Source organism: Panthera tigris, chromosome A2 (assembly GCF_018350195.1).
Source record: "Panthera tigris isolate Pti1 chromosome A2, P.tigris_Pti1_mat1.1, whole genome shotgun sequence".
In the NCBI taxonomy this organism is placed as follows: Eukaryota; Metazoa; Chordata; class Mammalia; order Carnivora; family Felidae; genus Panthera; species Panthera tigris.
In genome coordinates, this window is record NC_056661.1 from 7,145,990 (window position 1) to 7,166,433 (window position 20,444).

The window sequence follows — 20,444 nt, forward strand, 5'->3', positions numbered from 1 at the left end:
GAGCCTCTCATAATGTTATAATCAAGGTGTTGGCCAAGGCTGTTATCATCTCAAGTCTTGACAGGCAGAAACCCATTTACAAGCTCATTCATGGGCCATTGGTAGGATTCACATGTTTGCAGGCTGTTGGCCAAAGAATTCCCTAAGTTCCTTCACACTCAGGCCTCTTGATGGGGCAGTTCATAACGTGGCAACTGGGTTCCATCAACATGATCAACTGAAAGAGTGAGAGAGAGGCAGTAGGAAGAAATCTTTTTTTTTCACCCTATTCCCAAAAGTGACTTCCCAACATTTCTTCCACATTCTCATTGTTGGAAGTGAGTCGCTATGTCTATTTCACACTCAGGGGGAGGGAAATACACAAGAACCAGAAAACCAGGAGTTGGGGATCATTGGAAACATCTCAAGTACTGCTTATCACACAAGTCTCATCCTCCATAAGAACTTTGTGCTCCAAGCACTTCAAGACTCAGGTCATTTCTGTCTGCTTTCCAGTATAGTCCCGAATTTGTCACACAACAAAAATTCCTAGGAGACACACTGGCAAATAGGTAGAACGTCTTCTCCATTGGGCACTTCTGCAGACCCCACTTTACTGCTTCTGGTCATGCCATCTCAAGTAGACTCCTTGGTTTCTGTTGCACCATGAGAGCCCCTCCACCAACTTTAAGCCAACTTGCAGCTATTCCATGGCCAAATTTAACAAATATCCCCAGCGGTTCTGATTTCTTCCAACTAGAGAGGAATCAACTCACTCTAGAATCTATTTTCTTTAGATTTCTGTATTCTCAGCTTTTAAAGACATAAATAAACTGTGGTTTTGGTTTATCTGTTGTTGTTTTTTTTCTAGTGGATAAAGTGAGATGTATGTGGATAGTGGGATGTAACCTTCTAAATTCCCTCTAAGCATCCTTCCTGACTCAGAGATCTCTCTGCTGAGGAATATGGAGATTAGTTTGTCATTAAGTGATATGAAGAAAACTTTAGGGTATACCCAATCAAATTGGATACTGGAAAGAATGCCATTTACCTGTGTGTGGATAAATGACAGAAGGTATTTTTAGGGGAGAGCACATGACAGATAAGTAGAGGTAGATATGAGAGGGAGAGGTGGGGTGTTAAGGCATTTAGAATAGTTAGCCCATAGAAAAACTGTGTTATTAAACTGAAGTTGTTTCAGAGTAGGGTGTATAAAGACATTAGTAGGGGGAAAGGATACTAGGGTCATGATAAAGATGAATTTATAGGACACAGAATAGGAAAACCAAAGGCATTTATGTTTGTGTAGTAAAGTGTGATACGTGCTTTCTTCTTTTCCAGTTTCCAATTCCTGCTGCCATGATGAGTAGTGGCCAAATGGCAAGTAGGTAGAAGAAATGTATTGGAGAAGGAGAAGGTGAGTATTGTGGCCTTTTAATATTTGGGCAGTAGCAAAAATATTATTAAACTGAAGTCAGCATAGTGAGTAGAGGAGATGAGATATTAGTGTCACTGCCAAAGATGAGTATAGAGGACATGATATATCCAACAAAGGGGTCAATTTCCAAAATATGTAAAGAAATTATACAACTTAACACCCAAAAACTTTTTTTCAATTAAAAATGGGCATTTTTCCAAAGAAGACATAAGATGACCAACAAACACATGAAAGTATGCTGACCATCACTAATCATCAGGGAAATGCAAATTACTTGATACCTGTCAGAAGGGCTAAAATCAAAAACATAAGAAGTAACAAGTATTATTGAGGACGTGGAGAAAAAGGAAACCTCCTGCACTGTTTGTGGGAATGCAAATTGTAGCAATCACTGTGGAAAACCGTATTCTAAAAATAGCATTGCCATACGATCCAGCAATTCCACTTCTGGGTATTTACCCAAAGAAAACGAAAACACTAATTTGAAAAGATATTTGCATGCCCAAATACATATCAAAACCACAATGAGATATCTCACACCTTTCAGAATTGCTAAAATTAACGATGCAGGAAACAACAGATGTTGGTGAGGATGTGGAGAAAGGGGAACACTTTCCCACCGTTGGTGGGAATGCAAACTGGTTCAGCCACTCTAGAAAACAGTATGGAGGTTCCTCAAAAAATCAAAATAGAACTACCCTACGACCCAGCAATTGCATGACTAGGTATTTATCCATAGGATACAAAAATGCTGATTTGAAGGGGCACATGCATCCCAATGTATAGCAGTGCTATCAACAATAGCCAAATTATGGAAAAACCCCAAATATCCATAGACTGATGAATGGATAAAGAAGGTGTGGTATGTATAAACAATGGAATATTACTTGGCAATCAATAAGAATGAAATCTTGCCATTTGCAACAACGTGGATGGAAATAGAGCAAAATAGGTCAGTTAGAGAGAGACAAATATCATATGATTTCACTCGTGTGGAATTTAAGAAACAAAGGAAACGAACATAGGGGAAGGGAAGGAAAAATAAAATAAGATAAAAACAGAGGGAGGCAACCCATAAGAGATTCTTAAGTGCAGAGAACAAACTGAGACTTGCTGGAGGGGAGGTGGGTAGGGGGATGGGCTAGATGGGTGATGGGTATTAAGGAGGGCACTTGTTGGGATGGACATTGGGTGTTATATGTAAGTGACGAATCACTAAATTCTACTCCTAAAACCAATACTACACTATATGTTAACTAACTTGAATTTAAATTAATTAGTTAATTTTAAGAAATATATTTGCACCCCTCTGTTTGTTGCAGTATTATTTATAATAGCCAAGGTATAGAAGCAACTCAAATGTCCATCAACAGATGAATGGATAAAGAAGAACTGGTATATTTATATACAATGGAATATTATTCAGCCATAAAAAAGGCAGTGTAATCTTGCCATTTCCAACAACATGGATGGACCTACGGGGTTTAATGTTAAGTGAAATAAGTCAAAACAAATACCATATGAATTTACCCATATGTGGAATTTAAGAAACAAAACAAATGAGCAAACAAAAACATGAACAAGAAAACAGACTTTTAAATACAGAGAACAAACTGGTGATTGCCAGAGGAGAGGTGGGTGAGAGGATGGGTGAAATAGATAAAGGGGATTAAGAGTACACTTATCACAATGAGCACTGAGTAATGTATGAATTGTTGGATAATTATAATGTACACCTGAAACTAATATAACACTGTATGTTAATTATACTTGAATATAAATGAAAGAAAGGATAAATAGGATAAATGAATGAATGAATGAATGAATGAATGTCAAGTTTGACAACCAGTGACATGAATCCTCCCACATAACCTGATTGGATAAATGAGAAATCTGTATGGAAAATACACAAGAACTGCAGGGGAAATGTGATTTAAATGTATAAAAAGAGAACCTCTCATCTTTCTGGGATGCTTGGATCACCAATGCTAAAGCACAGAATCTCCACAGATATAATAGGATTCAGTCATGCAATGATTATGGTATACAAAGGACCCCAGAATATTTTCTCTGTCCCACTGAAGACATATGAAAAAAAGCAATATGGAAATGTTCAGCAAGGAGAGGGGTGAAAGCCATGACAGCTAAAAAAATGATATGGTGAGAGAGGTAGGATTTGCAAGTCTAGGTTAGTTTTACTGCATTTTCCTACCTATACTCCAAATGGACAGCACAGTACTGAGATTAGATTATTTTGCTGAGGAGCCTCTGCATGGCCCTTTGGATGTCCCTGTTCCTCAGGCTGTAGATGAAAGGGTTCAACATGGGAGTGACCACAGTATACACCACCGAGGCCACTGCACCCTTCCTGGGAGAAGTTGACACAGCCGAACTGAGATACACCCCGAGTCCTGTTCCATAAAATAAGCAAACAACTGACAGGTGAGAGCCACAGGTGGAGAAGGCTTTGTACTTCCCACCTGTTGATGGGATTCTCAAAATGGAAGAAACAATTTTATAGTAAGAGAAAAAGATCCCTGAGATAGGGAGAAAGCCAGAGATGGCACCAACAAAATACATGACTACGTTATTGGTGAAAGTGTCAGAGCAGGCAAGGTTGAGGAGTTGAGAAGGGTCACAGAAGAAATGAGAAATTTCCACATCCTTGAAGTAGGTAAGTTGTAACACGATCGAATTGTGCATCTGGGAGACCAAAACGCTGATGAAAAGTGATGCCAAAACCAACAAGCCACAGAGGCGAGGGTTCATGATGACCAAGTAGCGCAGGGGGTGACAGATTGCCACAAACCGGTCATATGCCATTGCAGCCAGGAGGAGACTATCCAAACATCCAAAAAGCATAAAAAAAGACATCTGAGTCAGGCAGCCCACATACGAGATGACTCTGCTCTGAGTTTGGATGTCCACAATCATCTTGGGGATGGTAGTAGAGGTGAAACCGATGTCAGCCAATGACAGGTTGGAGAGGAAAAAGTACATGGGGGTGTGGAGGTGGGGGTCAGAGCTGACGGCCAGGACGATGAGCAGATTCCCGAGTACGCTGACCAGGTACATAGGCAGGAACAGCCCAAAAAGGAGGGGCTGCAGTTCTAGATCATCTGAGAGTCCCGTGAGGAAGAATTCTGAAACCCTTGTTAGATTTTGTGGTTCTATGTACCTTGGACACCTTTTGAAAAAGAAAAGAAGGTTGGGGAAAGTAAACAAGTCAATGGGCATTCAGCACTGTGTCCATATTGTGTATTCAAGCAGTTCACAAGGAAAATATTCACACTTAGGATCATACACTCCAGTACCTTCAACAATATTTCTGTGCCTAAAATTCAATTGTCTTAGAACTGTTTCCTCACTCGTTTCTCTGTTATTCTCTCTTTCTCTCTCTTTTTTAAATTTTAGACAGAGTCCACAGGAGTGGAGGAGGGGGCAGAGGGAGTGGGATTGAGAACCCAGGGTTCCATCTCATGACCCTGGGACCATGATCTGAGCAGAAATCAAGTCAGCCACTCAAACAACTGAGCCATCCAGGTACCCTCTTCCTATACACACTTTAAAGATACTCAGCTGAAGAATGTTAGAGGAGCAAGAACATTTAGAGATAAATGATAAATCCATGATCACCATAAAATACTCTTTTAAGGAAATATATTGAATAAGAAACATTCTTCTCCCTTTAAGGACAAAATTATTCTAATTAAAGGGCACTTAGAAGCATCCTATTTTATTCAAATAAGTGCAAGAAATTCTCTTTAGGATATTGATAAACTGTGTAATTGCTAGAATTACATTCTGACATTCTAAATTAAAGTCAAATATTTACAATCAGAAAGTTTTTCAAAGTGTATTAATTTTCTTCATGGGTTTCATCACTGTCTGGTTTTCTGACTTTTCTCCTCAGTGGAAATATGTGTTCACTCAAATATGTGGGTTGTCTCCTTAAAGTCTTTTCAAATATAGGGGTGCCTGTTGGCTCAGTCGGTTAAACATCCAATTCCTGATTTCAGTCATGATCTCATGGTTCATGGGTTCAAGCCCTGTGTTGGACTCTATGCTGACAGCACAAAGCCTGCTTAAAATTCTCTCTCTCTCTCTCTCTCTCTCTCTCTCTCAAAATAAATAAATTTGAACGTCTTTTCAAATATAACTCTTAACTGTAGACTTCAAATTTTGATAAACATATTTTAGATAAATGCACAAAATCATGCATCATCAGTGACCCCATAGATGGCATTCATGTACAATGCAGCTCTCAATCATTAAACTATAAATAACTTTTAAAAAATACTGTCATCCTATCTCATTTTATGCAGGATTATATGTAAACACTACACAATCTCAGGGAAATTGACACTGGTGTTTGACACTGCTCTTTGGGGTGCTTTTTGTTTGTTTGTTTGTTTTTGTTTTGTTTTTTTGGTCTGCATTTTGTAGTGCTTTGGTATTAGTACAAGTGCTTACAGGTTATTTCTAATCCTAAACATTTAGAAGGGCTGCTTCTTTTTATATTTTTAAAATATTTTTTACTTTTTTGTGAATTTTTTGTTCCATTTTACTTTCATCATTTCATTTTATTCTACTTTATTGTATTCATTTTTTAAATTTTCAAACATTTTCCTTTTTTTCCCTTTATTTTCTTTCCCTTCTTCCTCTATTCTATCAAGCCTCTCTCAACAACCAGACCAAAACAACCTAGGACCTAGCATCCTTTATTTGATTTTTTTGTGTTGTTTTTAATTTAAAATTTTTATTTTATTAATTCTTTTTCTTCTTCCAAAATGACAAAACAAAGGAATTCACCCCAAAAGAAAGGATAGGAAGAAATGACAGCTGGGGACTTAATCGATATATATACAAGCAAGATGTCTGAACAAGAATTTAGAATCATGATAATAAGGACACTAGCTGGGGGTGAAAACAGATGAGAATCCCTTCCTGCAGAGATAAAAGAAATAAAAGCCAGTCAGGATGAAATAAAAATACCATAACTGAGCTGCAGTTTCCAATGGATGCCATGGCAGCAAGGATGCATGAAGTAGAACAGTGAATCAGTGATATAGAGGACAAACTTATCAATAATTATGAAGCAGGAAAAAAGAGGGTAACCAAGGCAAAAGAACATAATATAAGAATTAGAGAACTCAGCGACTCATTAAAAAGGAATAACAAGGGGTCCCAGAAGATGAAGAGACAGTAAAAGGGGTAGAAAATTTATGTGAGCAAATCATAGCAGAAAACTTTCCTAACCTGGGGAAGACACAGACATCAAGATCCAGGACACGCAGAGAACTCCCATTAGATTCAACAAAAACCGACCATCAACAAAGCACGTCATAGTCAAATTCACAAAGTACACAGACAAGGAAAGAACCAAGAAAGCAGCAAGGGGAAAAAAAAAAGTCCTTAACCTACAAGGGAAGACAGATGAGGTTCATAGCAGACCTATCCACAGAAACTTGGCAGACCAGAAAGGAGTGGCAGGATATATTCAATGTCCTGAGTCAGAAAAATATGCAGCCAAGAATTCTTCATCCAGCAAGACTGTAATTTAAAATAGGAGAGATAAAAAGTTTCCCAGACAAACAAAAACTAAAGGAGTTCGTGACCACTAAACCAGCACTGCAAGAAATTTTAAGGGGGACTCTCTGAGGCAAGAAAAGATGAAAGACAACAAAAAAGACCAAAAGCAACAAAGACTAGAAAGGAGCAGAGAACATCACCAGAAACTCCCAACTCTACAGGCAACACAATGGCAATAAATTCATATCTTTCAGTACTTACTCTAAATGTCAATGAACTAAATGCTCCAATAAAAGATGTAGAGTAACCGAATGGATAAGAAAACAATCTTATCCATCCATCTTATCCAATGGATAAGAATCCATCTATATGCTGTTTACAAGACACCCATTTTAGACCTAAAGACACCTTCAGATTGAAAGTAAAGGGATGGAGAACCATCTATCATGCTAATGGTCGCCAAAAGGAAGCTGGTAGCCATACTTAGACAATCTAGATTTTAAAATAAAGACTGTAACAAGAGATGAAGAAGGACATTATATCATAATTAAGGGGACTATCCACCAAGATGACCAAACAGTTGTAAACACCTATGACCCCAACGTGAAGTGCCCAAATATATAAATCAATTAATCATGGACATACAGAAACTCATTGATAATACCATAATAGTAGGGGACTTCAACACCTCACTTACAGCAATGGATAGATATCTAAACAGAAAATGAACATGGAAACAATGGCTTTGAATGACACACTGGACCAGATGGACTTAACAGATATATTCAGAACATTTCATCCTAAAGCAGGGGAATATACATTATTCTGCACATGGAACATTCTCCAGAATAGGTTACATACTGGGACACAAATCAGCCCTCAACAAGTACAAAAGGATCGAGATCACACTGCATATTTTCAGATCACAAAGCTATAAAACTCAAAATCAACCACAAGAAAATATTTGAAAAGACAATAAACACTTGTAGACTAAAGAACATCCTAGTAAAGAATGAATGGGCTAACCAAGAAATTAAAAGGTAGATGGAAGCCAATGAAAATGATAACACCACAGCCTAAAACCTCTGGGATGCAGCAAAGGCAGTCATAAGAGGGAAGTATATAGCAATCCAGGCTTTCCTAAAGAAAGAAGAAAGGTCTCAGATATACAACCTAACCTTACACCTTAAAGAGCTGGAAAAAGAACAGCAAATAAAACTCAAAACCAGCAGAAGACAGGAAATAATAAAGATTAGAACAGAAATCAATGCTATTGAAACCAAAAAAACAGTACAACAGATCAACAAAACCAGAAGCTGGTTCTTTGAAAGAATTCACAAAATTGATAACCTTCTAGCAAGTTTGATCAAAAATAAAAAGGAAAGGACCCAAATAAATAAAATCAAGAATGAAAGAGGAGAGGGGCGCCTGGGTGGCTCAGTCGGTTAAGTGTCTGACTTTGGCTCAGGTCACGATCTCATGGTCCGTGAGTTCGAGCCCCGCGTCGGGCTCAGAGCTTGGAGCCTGCTTCTGATTCTGTGTCTCCCTCTCTCTCTGCCCCTCCCCCGTTCATGCTCTGTCTCTCTGTGTCTCAAAAATAAATAAACGTTAAAAAAAAAAAAAAAGAATGAAAGAGGAGAGATCACAACCAACACAGCAGAAATTAAAACAATGATAAGAGAATATTGTGAGTAATTATACGCCAATAAAATGGGCAATCTGGAAGAAATGGAAAAAATCCTAGAAACATATAAACTACCACAACTGAAACAGGAAGAAATAGAAAATTTAAACAGACCATAACCAGTAAAAACCATCGAATTAGTAATCAAATATCTCCCAAAAAACAAAAGTCCAAGGCCATATGGCTTTCCAGGGTAAAACACTTACTCTTTTGAAGCTGTTCCAAAAAATAGAAATCAAAGGGAATCTTCCAAACTCATTCTATGAAGCTAGCATTACCTTGACTCCAAAACCAGACAAAGACCCCCTATAAAAAGGAGAACTACAGATCCATTTCCTGATGAACATCCTCAACAAGATACTAGCCAACTGGATCCAACAATATATTCAAAGAATTTTTCACCAACCAAGTGGGATTTATACCTGGGTTGCAGGACTGGTTCAATAGCCACAAAACAATTAACGTGATTCGTCACACCAATAAAAGAAAGGACAAGAACCATATGATCCTCTCAATAGATGCAGAGAAAGCATTTGACCAAATACAGCATTCTTTCTTGATAAAAACCCTCAAGAAAGTAGGGATAGAAGGATCGTACCTCAAGATCATAAAAGCCATAGATGAAAGAACAACTGCTAATATCATCCTCAATGGGGAAAAACTGAGAGCTTTCCCCTTAAGGTCAGGAACAAGGCAGGGATGTCCACTCTAGCCACTGTTATTCAACATAGTATTGGAAGTCTTAGCCTCAGCAATCAGACAACACAAAGAAATAAAAGGCATCCAAATTGGCCAGGAGGAGGTCAAACTTTCACTCTTTGCAGATGACATGATACTCTATATGGAAAACCAAAAAAATTCCACAAAAAAACTGCTATAATTGGTCCATGAATTTGCAAAGTCTCAGGATATAAAATCAATGCACAGAAATTGGTTGCATTCCTATACACCAATAATGAAGCAACAGAAAGAGAAATCAAGGAATCGATCTCATTTACAATTGCACCAAAAACCATAAAAATACCTTGGAATACACCTAACCAGAGGTGAAAAACCTATACACTGAAAACTATAGAAAGTTTATGAAACAAATTGAAGAAGACACCAAAAAATGGAAAAATATTCCATGCTCATGGGTTGGAAGAACAAATATTGTTAAAATGTCAATACTACACAAAGCAATCTACATAGTCAATGTAATCCCTATCAAAATAATACCAGCATTCTTCACAGAGCTAGAAGAAACAATCCTAAAATTTGTAGGGAACCACAAAAGACCCTGAATAGCCAAAGAAATCCTGAAGGAGAAAACCAAACCTGGAGGCATCACAATCCTGGACTTTAAGCTGTATTACAAAGCTGCAATCATCAAGACAGTATGGTACTGGCACAAGAACAGACACTCAGATCAATGGAACAGAATAGAGAACCCAGGAATAGACCCACAAACATATGGCCAACTAATCTTTGACAAAGCAGGAAAGAACCATCAAAATCCTAGAGAACACAGGCAAAAACCTCTTTGATCTTGGCTGCAGCAAATTCTTACTCAACACATCTCTGGAGGCAAGGGAAACAAAAGCAAAAATGAACTATTGGGACCTCATCCAGATAAAAAGCTTCTGCACGGCAAAGGAAACAATCAGCAAAACTAAAAGGCAACTGACAGAATGGGAGAAGATATTTGCAAATGACATAACAGATATAGGGTTAGTATACAAAATCTACAAAGGACTTCTCAAACTCAACACCCAAAAACAACTAATCCAGTGAAGAAATGGCCAAGAGACATAAATAGACACTTTTCCAAAGACATCCAGATGACTGACAGACACATGAAAAAATGCTCAACATCACTCATCATCAGGGAAATAGAAATCAAAACCACAATGAGATACCACCTCACACCTGTCAGAATGGCTAACATTAACAACTCAGGCAACAACAGATGTTGGCGAGGATGCGGAGAAAGAGGATCTCTTTTGCACTGCTGGTGGGAATGCAAACTGGTGCAGCCACTCTGGAAAACAGTATGGAGGTTCCTCAAAAAATTAAAAATAGAACTACATATACATATATATATATACATATATATATATACATATACATATATATATACACACACACATACACACACACACAATGGAATATTACTTGGCAACCAAAAAGAATGAAATCTTGCCATTTGCAACTATGTGGATGGAACTAGAGGTTGTTATGCTAAGCAAACTAAGTCAGAGAAAGACAAATATATGACTTCACTCGTAAGTGAAATTTAAGATACAAAACAGATGGACATAAGAGAAGGGAAGCAAAAATAATGTAAAAACAGGGAGGGGGACAAACCATAGAGATTCTTAAATACAGAGAACAAACTGAGGGTTGTTGGATGGGCTGTGGGGAGTGGGGATGGGCTAAATGGGTAAGGGGTCTTAAGGAAGACACGTGTTGGGATGAGCACTGGGTGTTATACGTAGGGGATGAGTCACTGGAATCTACTCCTGAAATCATTATTGCACTACATGCTAACTTGGATGTAAACTAGAAATTAATAAATAAATAAATAAATAAATAAATAAATAAATAAATAAAATGAATAAATAAATAAATTCCTGCAGAATCTAATTGCCCTGCACACCTGCCCCCAAAGCAACCACTGTCATCAATTAGGTGAGTGTATTTTCTGTCGGTGTTTCCATAATGTTAGTACTTATTTACATATTTACAAACTTTTCTTGAAAATTTACCTAAACAACATATTACTACATACACTGCATCTAAAGTGTTCTTGTTTACTACATTGTGTTTAAATCTAGATATAATACTTTAAGTGATACATAGTACTACCCGAGGAATTAACTTCATTTTATTTGTCAATTCCTTATTTCAATAACTCTATGAAAATCCTTTTTGCATATCATGCAGGTGAGAATTTCTATATGACATGTGCATGGAAAATAGTTGTTTGTGTTGTAAAAATCAGTGCAAGTCCAATTTCACTATTTATTGCCTACATTTGTTTTCCCAGTAGAAAAATTAGTTGGTACACCTATATGCTATTATTAAGGTATAGAATCAGGAGCACCTGGGTAGCTCGGTTAAGCGTCCGACTTTGACTCAGGTCATGATCTCGTGGTTTGTGAGTTCGAGCCCTGCGGTGGCTCTGTGCTGACAGCTCGGACCCTGGAGCCTGCTTTGGATTCTGTGTCTCCTCCTCTCTGTGCCCCTCCCATGCTCATGCTCTGTATCTCTCTGTCTCTCAATAATAAATAAACGTTAAAAAAATTTTTTAAAGGTATAGAATCAATATTTCTCAAGTATCTAATAATAGTCATTCTGTGATAGCTCCATTTAAATATTCACATTTTATGTAGGGAATATATTTCCATATCTCAGATTTTCAAACTTGGCTGTAAAGTGCATTACTATTCATAGGAAATCCTATAATCCACTATATTAGTGCTGTAAGTACTCCCCAAAACCACAGTAACCTAATTCACAGAAATATGTGTAAATCCCTCAACCTCTCTGTGTTGGACTCCCTTCTCTGGAAATGGAGAGGATAAGAGCATCTCCAGAGATGTGTGGCATTTAAAGGAAGAGGAACTTAATAAATATTTGGTCACTTTGTATCCAGAATTTGAATCATTATTGTAATAGTGGGTTTCTTGATGAAATGCAGTCCTATGCACATTTGAATCACCTTTTACTTGATTATATGGAGAAAATCTGAAGGCTCTCTTCTCAAGGTGCTAGGAATCTTAAAATGTGTCTAAACTGACACAGTAAAATTTATCTTCCCCTTCTCATTCTCCCTTTTCTTTTCGATACTTATGAAAATCACTGTAACGATTTCTTAGTAACTGAATGTTGTAGATGCTATTAAATAGAAAATAATAGATCCTATTGAAAGTTTATGACATAGATACAAACAAGTGGTATTTTTTCTTATCCCTTGTCCTATGGGATGTCCCCAGGATGGATGAAGGGTCAAGCAGGAAAGCAGCAGTTTGTGCAAGCCATATTGACTATGCTTCGTTCCTGTGACTCAAAGAAGGGTCTATTCAATATTTAACATACTTGAGGGTTTCGTTGTTGTTGCCTACTCTGGGACAAAGATAATATAAGTTCCGGAGAATCAGAAATGAATGTGACTCAGTTATTCCCTTCCAAGTACTGAATACTTGTACAGGGACAAAAATTGAAATTTTTATTAGTATCCATTGAAAATCAATCAGATCACAGGATATTTGGGTTGAATGGTATAATAAAGCTTGGTATTAACAATATTAACCAACATTATCAATAATAATATCTAAATTTTTGCCCTTACTGTATGGATCCATCACATATTTAACGACATTATTAGTATTCATTATCTATTTAGTCCTTACTCGGTGGAGTAGTATCAACTAGGAATCTATTCAGATGACAATTTTGAGGCTCAGAGATACTAAGGACTTGCTCCAGGTCACGAGATAATAAGTAGAGAACATAGGACTTAAAATTATATTATGAATGGGGCACCTGGGTGGCTCAGTTGGTTCAGTGTCTGACTTCAGCTCAGGTCATGATCTCGAGGTTCATGAGTTCAAGTCCCACACTGAGCTTTCTGCTGTCAATGCAGAGCTTGATTTGGATCTTCTGTCTCCCTATCTCTCTGCCCCTTCCCTGGTTCTTCTCTCTCTCTCTCTCTCTCTCTCTCTCTCTCTCTCTCTCTCTCTCAAAAATAAATAAACATTAAAAAAAAAAAGAAATGCAGATTTCCAGCAATCTTTGTTTTAAAAAAATTAGATTATGGTTCTGAGGCACATGCATTTTACTTCTTCACTCCGTTAAAACTCAGAAACTTTAAAGCAGGGATCCACAGGTCTTCACAATAACACATCTATTGTACATCTTTTAATAATTTCTGGTTTCCTGATTGTGGATAGAAACTGAGACATTGACGTTATGTCTCCCTTTGAAATGGAGAAGGGCTAAATTATAAGCATGGAGTAGGAGGGGCACCTGGGTGGCCCAGTCAGTTAAGAGTCTGACTTTTGATTTTGGCTCAGGTCATGATCTCATGGTCATAGGATCGAGTCCTATGGCCGACTCCACTCTGGGCACGGAGTCTGATTAAGATTCTTTCTGCCCCTCTTCCCCACTTGCAATCTCTGAAAGAAAGAAAGAAAGAAAGAAAGAAAGAAAGAAAGAAAGAAAGAAAGAAAGAAAGAAAGAAAAGAAAGAAAGAAAGAAAGAAAAGAAAAAGAAAGAAAAGAAAAAAGAAAGAAAAGAAAGAAGAAAAAAAGAAAAGAAAGAAAAGAAAAGAAGAAATAAAAGAAGAAAGAAAAAGAAAAAAAGAAAGAAAGAAAGAAAAGAAAAGAAAGAAAAGAAAAGAAGAGAGAGAAAGAAAGAAAGAAGAAGAAGAAAAAAGGGAAAGAAAGAAAGAAAGAAAGAAAGAAAGAAAGAAAGAAAAGAAAAGAAGAAAGAAAGAAAGAGAGAGAGAATGGAGGAGGAAGTGGACAACTGAGGCAAAGTCCAGGAGCCAGGGCCAGAGAAAGACCTACCCTAAGCTGTACTGTCATGAGCCGGCTCTTTCTGTGACCTGGGCCAGCGATCTCAGACACCCTCCCTATAGATGATACACCAACGGCTCACCACTGTGGTTTACCAGTTACCTCCAAATAGAAGAGCACAGTGAGCAGAGAGTGTATGGGTGGAATGACCAGAGAAGTGACGTGGTTGGTTGCATTGGCAAGGAGAGAATACTGGCCAGGGGCACTGTGTCTGGAGACAGACCGTTTGATTCAAACCTGGCTTCATCCCATTCTATCCCATGACCTGGTACAAGTTACATTAAAAGGCTATAATCCTCTCCTTTTTAAAAGAACAATAATGTGTACACATATTTTAGGGGTGACTACGTAGGTGAAAAGAAACAGGCTACATAAAGCACTTTATTTCAGAGCCTGGTACTTGCGAATCCTTAAAAAGGCTTCATGATATCAAGTACATAGTCATCTGGCATCATTCCCCTGCTCATCTTCCACTTTCATGATCATTTTGGAATGTTTAAGAGACGGTTTAGAGGGACTTGTTTCCTGCTCTGGTTAGAAAGGTTCTTACAGGAGGGGCGTCTGGGTGGCTCATTCAGTTGGGCTTCTGACTTTGGCTCAGGTCATGATCTTGCAGTTTGTGAGTTTGAGCCCTGCTTCGGACTCTGGGCTGACAGCTCAGAGCCTGGAACCTGCTTTGGATGCTTTGGATTCTTTGTCTTCCTCTCTCCCTCTGCCCCTCCCCTGCTCATGCTCTGTCTCTCTCTCAAAAATAAACGTTAAAAAAAAATTTTTTTTAAAGAAGTATTTAGAAAGGTTCCTACAGGAGCTAGAACCAGTGTGGGAGGAAAGCAGAACTTTGAGAATTTTCAGATTCCCACCAGAACCAAGAACATAAACCTCACAGCCTCTGAGCTGAAACTCAGCTCATATGGTCCCCTTCCATCTGGCTTCTCCAACTATCCTGCTTATCCTGATGATGAAGAAACAACGCTCCCCAAGCCATTCCTGTATCCAATATCCCCAGCATCACTCACGGCACTGTGCTGCCTCTGTGTTGGGGAATAACAAAGGAATGACGATCCATCACCCTTCTTATGCCTGGTGAGTGATGAAGGCTCAGGCTCTGTTCTCAGGACCTGCAGGAAGACAGAGTCAGGTATGGACCCCTTGATGCATATAATGATTCTGGGAAGAGAGGACACACATACAGATCCAACTGTGCTGGGACAGGCCAACTGAAAGTCTGCAGAGCACAGGCCAATTATTTATAGTTGTGTGGGCCTGAAAGCTCAATGTACAGAGCTCTAATTAGCCAAATTGGTCTGTGTTCTCCCAATCTCTGAAGACTTGTTAATATTAATGGACCAGGAACATAGGGAAAGGAAATGTCTTTTGTCGGCTCTGAGGCCTTCCACTTCTCAGGGGGAATAGCACCTGTACGCTTCTGATTTTCAGGTTTCATACATCAATAAAAAACCGAGACTTAATTTTTAAATTAATATACATAAATGTGAGTTTATCATTCATCAAATGCATTCAAATGACTGAGCAATTTAGGGAGAATTAGGACTTCTATATCAGGAATCTGGTAGTACTTCCATTTTCTCAGTTAATATTTGTGGCTCTAAGAACACTTAACATGAGATCTACCCTTTTAACAAACTTTGAAGTATTCATATATTATTGTCAACTTTAGGTACAATGTTGTACATCTCTAGAGCATATTCATCTTGCTTGACTGAAACTTTATGCCCTTTGATTGCCATTTCCCCCTCCTGCCACAACTCTACTCTGACTCTATGAATTTTACTATTTTAGATACATAAACGGAGTCATGCAGTATTTATCTTTCTGTGATTGGCTTATTTCATTTAGTATAATCTCCTTAAGGCTCACCATGTTGTTTCAAATGACAGAATGTCCTTCTTTCTTCAGGCTGGATAGTATATATATGTATATATACTAGGTAGATAGATAGATAGATAGATCACAGTTTTTTTTATCCATTCATCTGTCAGTGGACATTTAGGTTGTTCCCAGATCTTGGCTATTTTGAGTAGTACTACAGGGAACATAGATCTCTCTTTGGGATCTTGATTTCAATTCTTTTGGAGATACTCACACACACACACACACACACACACACACCCCAACAGGACAGGTGTGAAGTGACATCTCATTGTGGTTTTGATTTGCATTCCTTTGATGAATAGTGAGTGATATTGAGCACCTTTTCATATACTTTTTAGCTACTTATATATCTCCTTTGGAGAAATGTCTATTTAAGTCCTTAACCCATTTTTTTTAAACAAATTTGTTGTTGTTGTTGTTGTTGTTGTTGTTGTTGTTGTTGTTGTTGTTGTTTGCCATTGAATTGTAGGAGTTCTTGCATATTTTGGAGATTAACCAGTGATCAGTCATAGGGTTTGCAAATGTTTTCTCCCATTCCATAGGTTACCTTTTCACTGATGAGGAATCTGAAGTACACTGATTTGCCACAGGTTTCAAATTGTTGTTGAGATGAGATAGAATTGTGTCTTTGAGTCCCATACCCTTTCTATTATCTGTGGTGCCTCTCTCATATCAAGGATATTAGCACCACTCTTAGATAGCTACTGTGGACCTACCTGACACATTTCCCTATCCAGGCTTTCCCCTCCATACCTAGTGTTAATCAATTAGCACTCATTCTAAATTTTGAATTTGAAGAAGAAAAAGAAAGCATCACCTGTGGGGAGAATGTTAAATGAGATATCAACATCAGTATTACTGTATTAGTTAGCGTTCTCTGGAGAAAGAGACCCAACAGGATATGTATATATTTATATATAAAGAGAGACTTAAGAAGTTGGTTCACATGATTGTGGAGGCTTCGTAAGCTCCAATTATGCAGTGTAGGCTAGCAGGCAGGAAACACAGGAAGAACTGAATTCAAGTCCAAAGACAGTTTGCTGGCAGGATTCTTGCTCCCTCTGGAAGGTCAGTCTTTGTTCTATTAAGGCCTTCAACTGAGTGGATAAAGCCCGCCTATATTATAGAGGGTAATCTGCTTTACTCAAAGTCCACTGATCTAAATGTTAATCTCACCCAAAAAATACTTTCATAGAGACATCCAGAATAATGTTTGACCAAATATCTGGGCACTATGGCCCAGCCAAGTTGACACATAAAATTAACCATCACAATTATCTTGGCAAATTCCAAGCATTTTTGCCCATTATTTAGGTTTTCAGAAATAGAGACACACCCTATTCATTGTTCCAGAGTGGATCAGACCCAAAGTATTTTATCTCAGTTCATGAAAACCAAGGAATCAAAACCGTAATTTAGTCATTTTTAATAGGATGTATTTCTTCTCACTGGCTAGTATGGCTTTCTCCTCTATAAAGGACTACCCTCCTCCAGTATTAAAGTTCCTGGTCAGTGATGCTGATAGATGACTTAGCTTAGTGGCCAAAGGGTAAGTAAATTAAACAACTTATTAGGCAGGTTTCAAAGAGTCCCCAATTATTGTCTCAGAAACTGTACGTGACATCTCTAAAGGAAGTGGCCTTTACCATGTACCATATAGTGGACACAGAACAGAGCCCAAAGACAGATGTGTCGAGACAAGACAAAGGTTTTAAAGTAAAGTCCTAAAGATACTTTTACTAGTGAAAGAGAAGAGCCACCCTTTGCTGAGGTAAAGTATAGATAGGTGACTTTGGAGCAAGGTGACAATATCTAATTGACCAGCACAGGTGACTAGTCGTATGGCATGGAAGGAGAATATATGCAAAGGAATATCGGGAATTTTAGGAAAAATCACCCTGCCTGTTGCTAGGGTGAACTTTTTCACATCATCTCTCTTATGAGCTCAGATTACTTTAAGAACTTCAGCACCTTCTCGTGAGCATTAAAAGACCCAAACGTACTAGTTATCTCTGAACAAAACATGTAGTTAGATCAGTAGCCCTCAACCTTGCTTACGCGTGAGAGCCAACCAGGATAATTTTTAAACCCTTATGCTAAGGCTATACTTCAGTCCAATTAAACCATAATCTGTGGTGAGAAGCAGTCATCACATTTTTTAAGTTTATTTTTAAGTTTATTTTTAAGTTTATTTATTTAGTTTGAGAAAGTGAGTGAGCAGGGAAGGGGCAGAGAGGATCTCAAGCAGGCTCTGCACTGCCAGCATGGAGCCTGATGCAGGGGCTCAAACCCACAATCTGTGAGATTACGACCTGAGCTGAAATCAAGAGTCAGACATTTGACCAACGGAGCCACCCAGTGCCCCAATTGTAATTATTAAAAAAAAAAAAAAAAAAAGAATGCCTGGGTCATAGATGAGAAATAAAGTTCTATAGTTACAATATGATTCATTCATGCATTGACTCTAATATAGGTAGGATCCCACAAAACTCCCTCAATCCCATTTAAAATGTATCAAAATAAGCAATATTCAGATATGAAGCACTGAACAGATTGAAAGGCACAAAAACTACCAAAATTATGGAACCAAATGGGCAGAATTTCCAGTTCCAAGTGTTTGGTTTGACTGACTTTTCCAGCTCCCACACTAAAAAAGGGGGACAAGTATTGAGAATGGGCTGTTCTGAGGTACCTCTCTGTGGCCCTCTTGATGGCCCTGTACCTCAGACTAGATGAAGGGGAGTGAGCATGGGGGTGACCACAGTATACACCACCAAGGCCACCTCACCCTTCCTGGGAAAATGAGACAGCTAAACTGAGGTACACTCCAAGACCTGTTGCAGAAAATAAGCCAGTAACTAACAGGTGAGAGCCACAGGTAGGAAAGGCTTTGTTACTTCCCACCTGTGGATGGGACTCTTGGAATGGAGGCAACAAATTGAGTATAAGAGAAAAGGATCCCTGAGAGTGGAACACCACCAAAAATGGCACCAGTAAAATAAATTCATAGGTTATTGGTGGGGATTTCCAAGGAGGCAAGTTTGAATAGCTGAGAAGGGCCATGAAGGAAATGAGGTATATTTCCACATCTGTGAAGAAGGTAAGCTGTAACACCATCAGACTGTGCAACTGGTGAAAAGCTGATGAAAAAAGACACCAAAACCAGCAAGCCACAGAGGTGGGTAGTGCAAGGGATGACAGATGGCCACAAACCGATCATAGGCCATTGCGGTCAGTAGATTCTCTTAACATCCAAAAAGAATAAAAATAGACATCTGAGACTACATAGGAGATGATTCTTCTGTGAGTATGGATGTCCGCAATCATGTTGGGGACAGTAGTAGAGGTGAAACGATGTCAGCCAAGGACAGGTTGGAGAGGAAGAAGTACATGGGGGTGTGGAGGTGGGGGTCAGAGCTGACGGCCAGGATGATCAGCAGGTTCCTGAGCACAGTGACCAGGTACATGGACAGGAACATCCCAAAGAGGAGAGGCTGCCATTCTGGATCCTCCAAAAGTCTCAGGAGGAAGAATTCTGAGATGAGTGTTAGAGTCTTTAATCCCATGTGGCTGAGACGCCTCCCAGGAAGGAAAAGAATCTTGGAATAAATGGAACAAGCAAACAGGCAGCAAGTGTGTCTGTATTTTGTATTCAAGCAAATCAAAATAAAGCATTCACACTTGAGGACTGTATACTCCAGTACTTCCAGCTACATTTCTCGGTGGTGGCAAACTCATCTCCTCTCAGAACTCTTTCCTCATTGATTTCTTGGCTAGTTACCTGTTTCTATATAAACACACTTTAGAGGGGAACCTGGGTAATTCAGTAGGTTGAGTGTCCAACTTCGGCTTAGGCCATGATCTCATGGCTCCTGAGTTGGAGCCCCACGTTGGACCCTGTGCTGACAGCTCAGAGCCTGGAGCCTGTTTCAGATTCTGGATCTCACTCTCTCTCTCTCTCCCTCTTCCCCGTTCATGCTCTGTCTCTGTCTCTGTCTCTCTCTCTCTCAAAAATAAATAAACATTAAAAAAAAATTAAACACATTTTAGAGAGACTGAACCGAAGTGTGATAGAGGAACAAGGCAACTTAGAGTAAATAAATCAATGAACACAGTAAAATATCAGTCCCCTCTGCTGAAGGAAATATATGAAAGAAGTATCTTTCTCCCACCTTCCCCCAAAAAATCACTCCAATGAAAAACACTAGGAAGCACTCAAATATAACTTATCTATATGCAGTGCAAGAAATTCTTTTAATTTAAAATATTTATAAATATTCTGTAATGTTACCTGCATTCTAAATTAAAGTCAAATATATTTAATCAGTTAGAACTAAAAAAAATTTTTTACTGTTTA

The 20,444-nt window shown here is 38.5% G+C and overlaps 1 protein-coding gene and 1 pseudogene across 1 annotated transcript; both read right to left on the bottom strand.

Moving 5' to 3' along the window:
* Nucleotides 1-3,661: 3,661 nt before the first annotated feature.
* On the bottom strand, nucleotides 3,662-4,654 carry LOC102959843 (putative gustatory receptor clone PTE01). Its single transcript, XM_007079371.2, has one exon. The coding sequence runs from the start codon at nucleotides 4,652-4,654 to the stop codon at nucleotides 3,662-3,664; it is 993 nt and encodes a 330-aa protein (XP_007079433.2).
* A 12,246-nt stretch (nucleotides 4,655-16,900) lies between these two features.
* LOC102964897 lies at nucleotides 16,901-19,653 on the bottom strand (annotated as a pseudogene).
* Nucleotides 19,654-20,444: the final 791 nt, after the last annotated feature.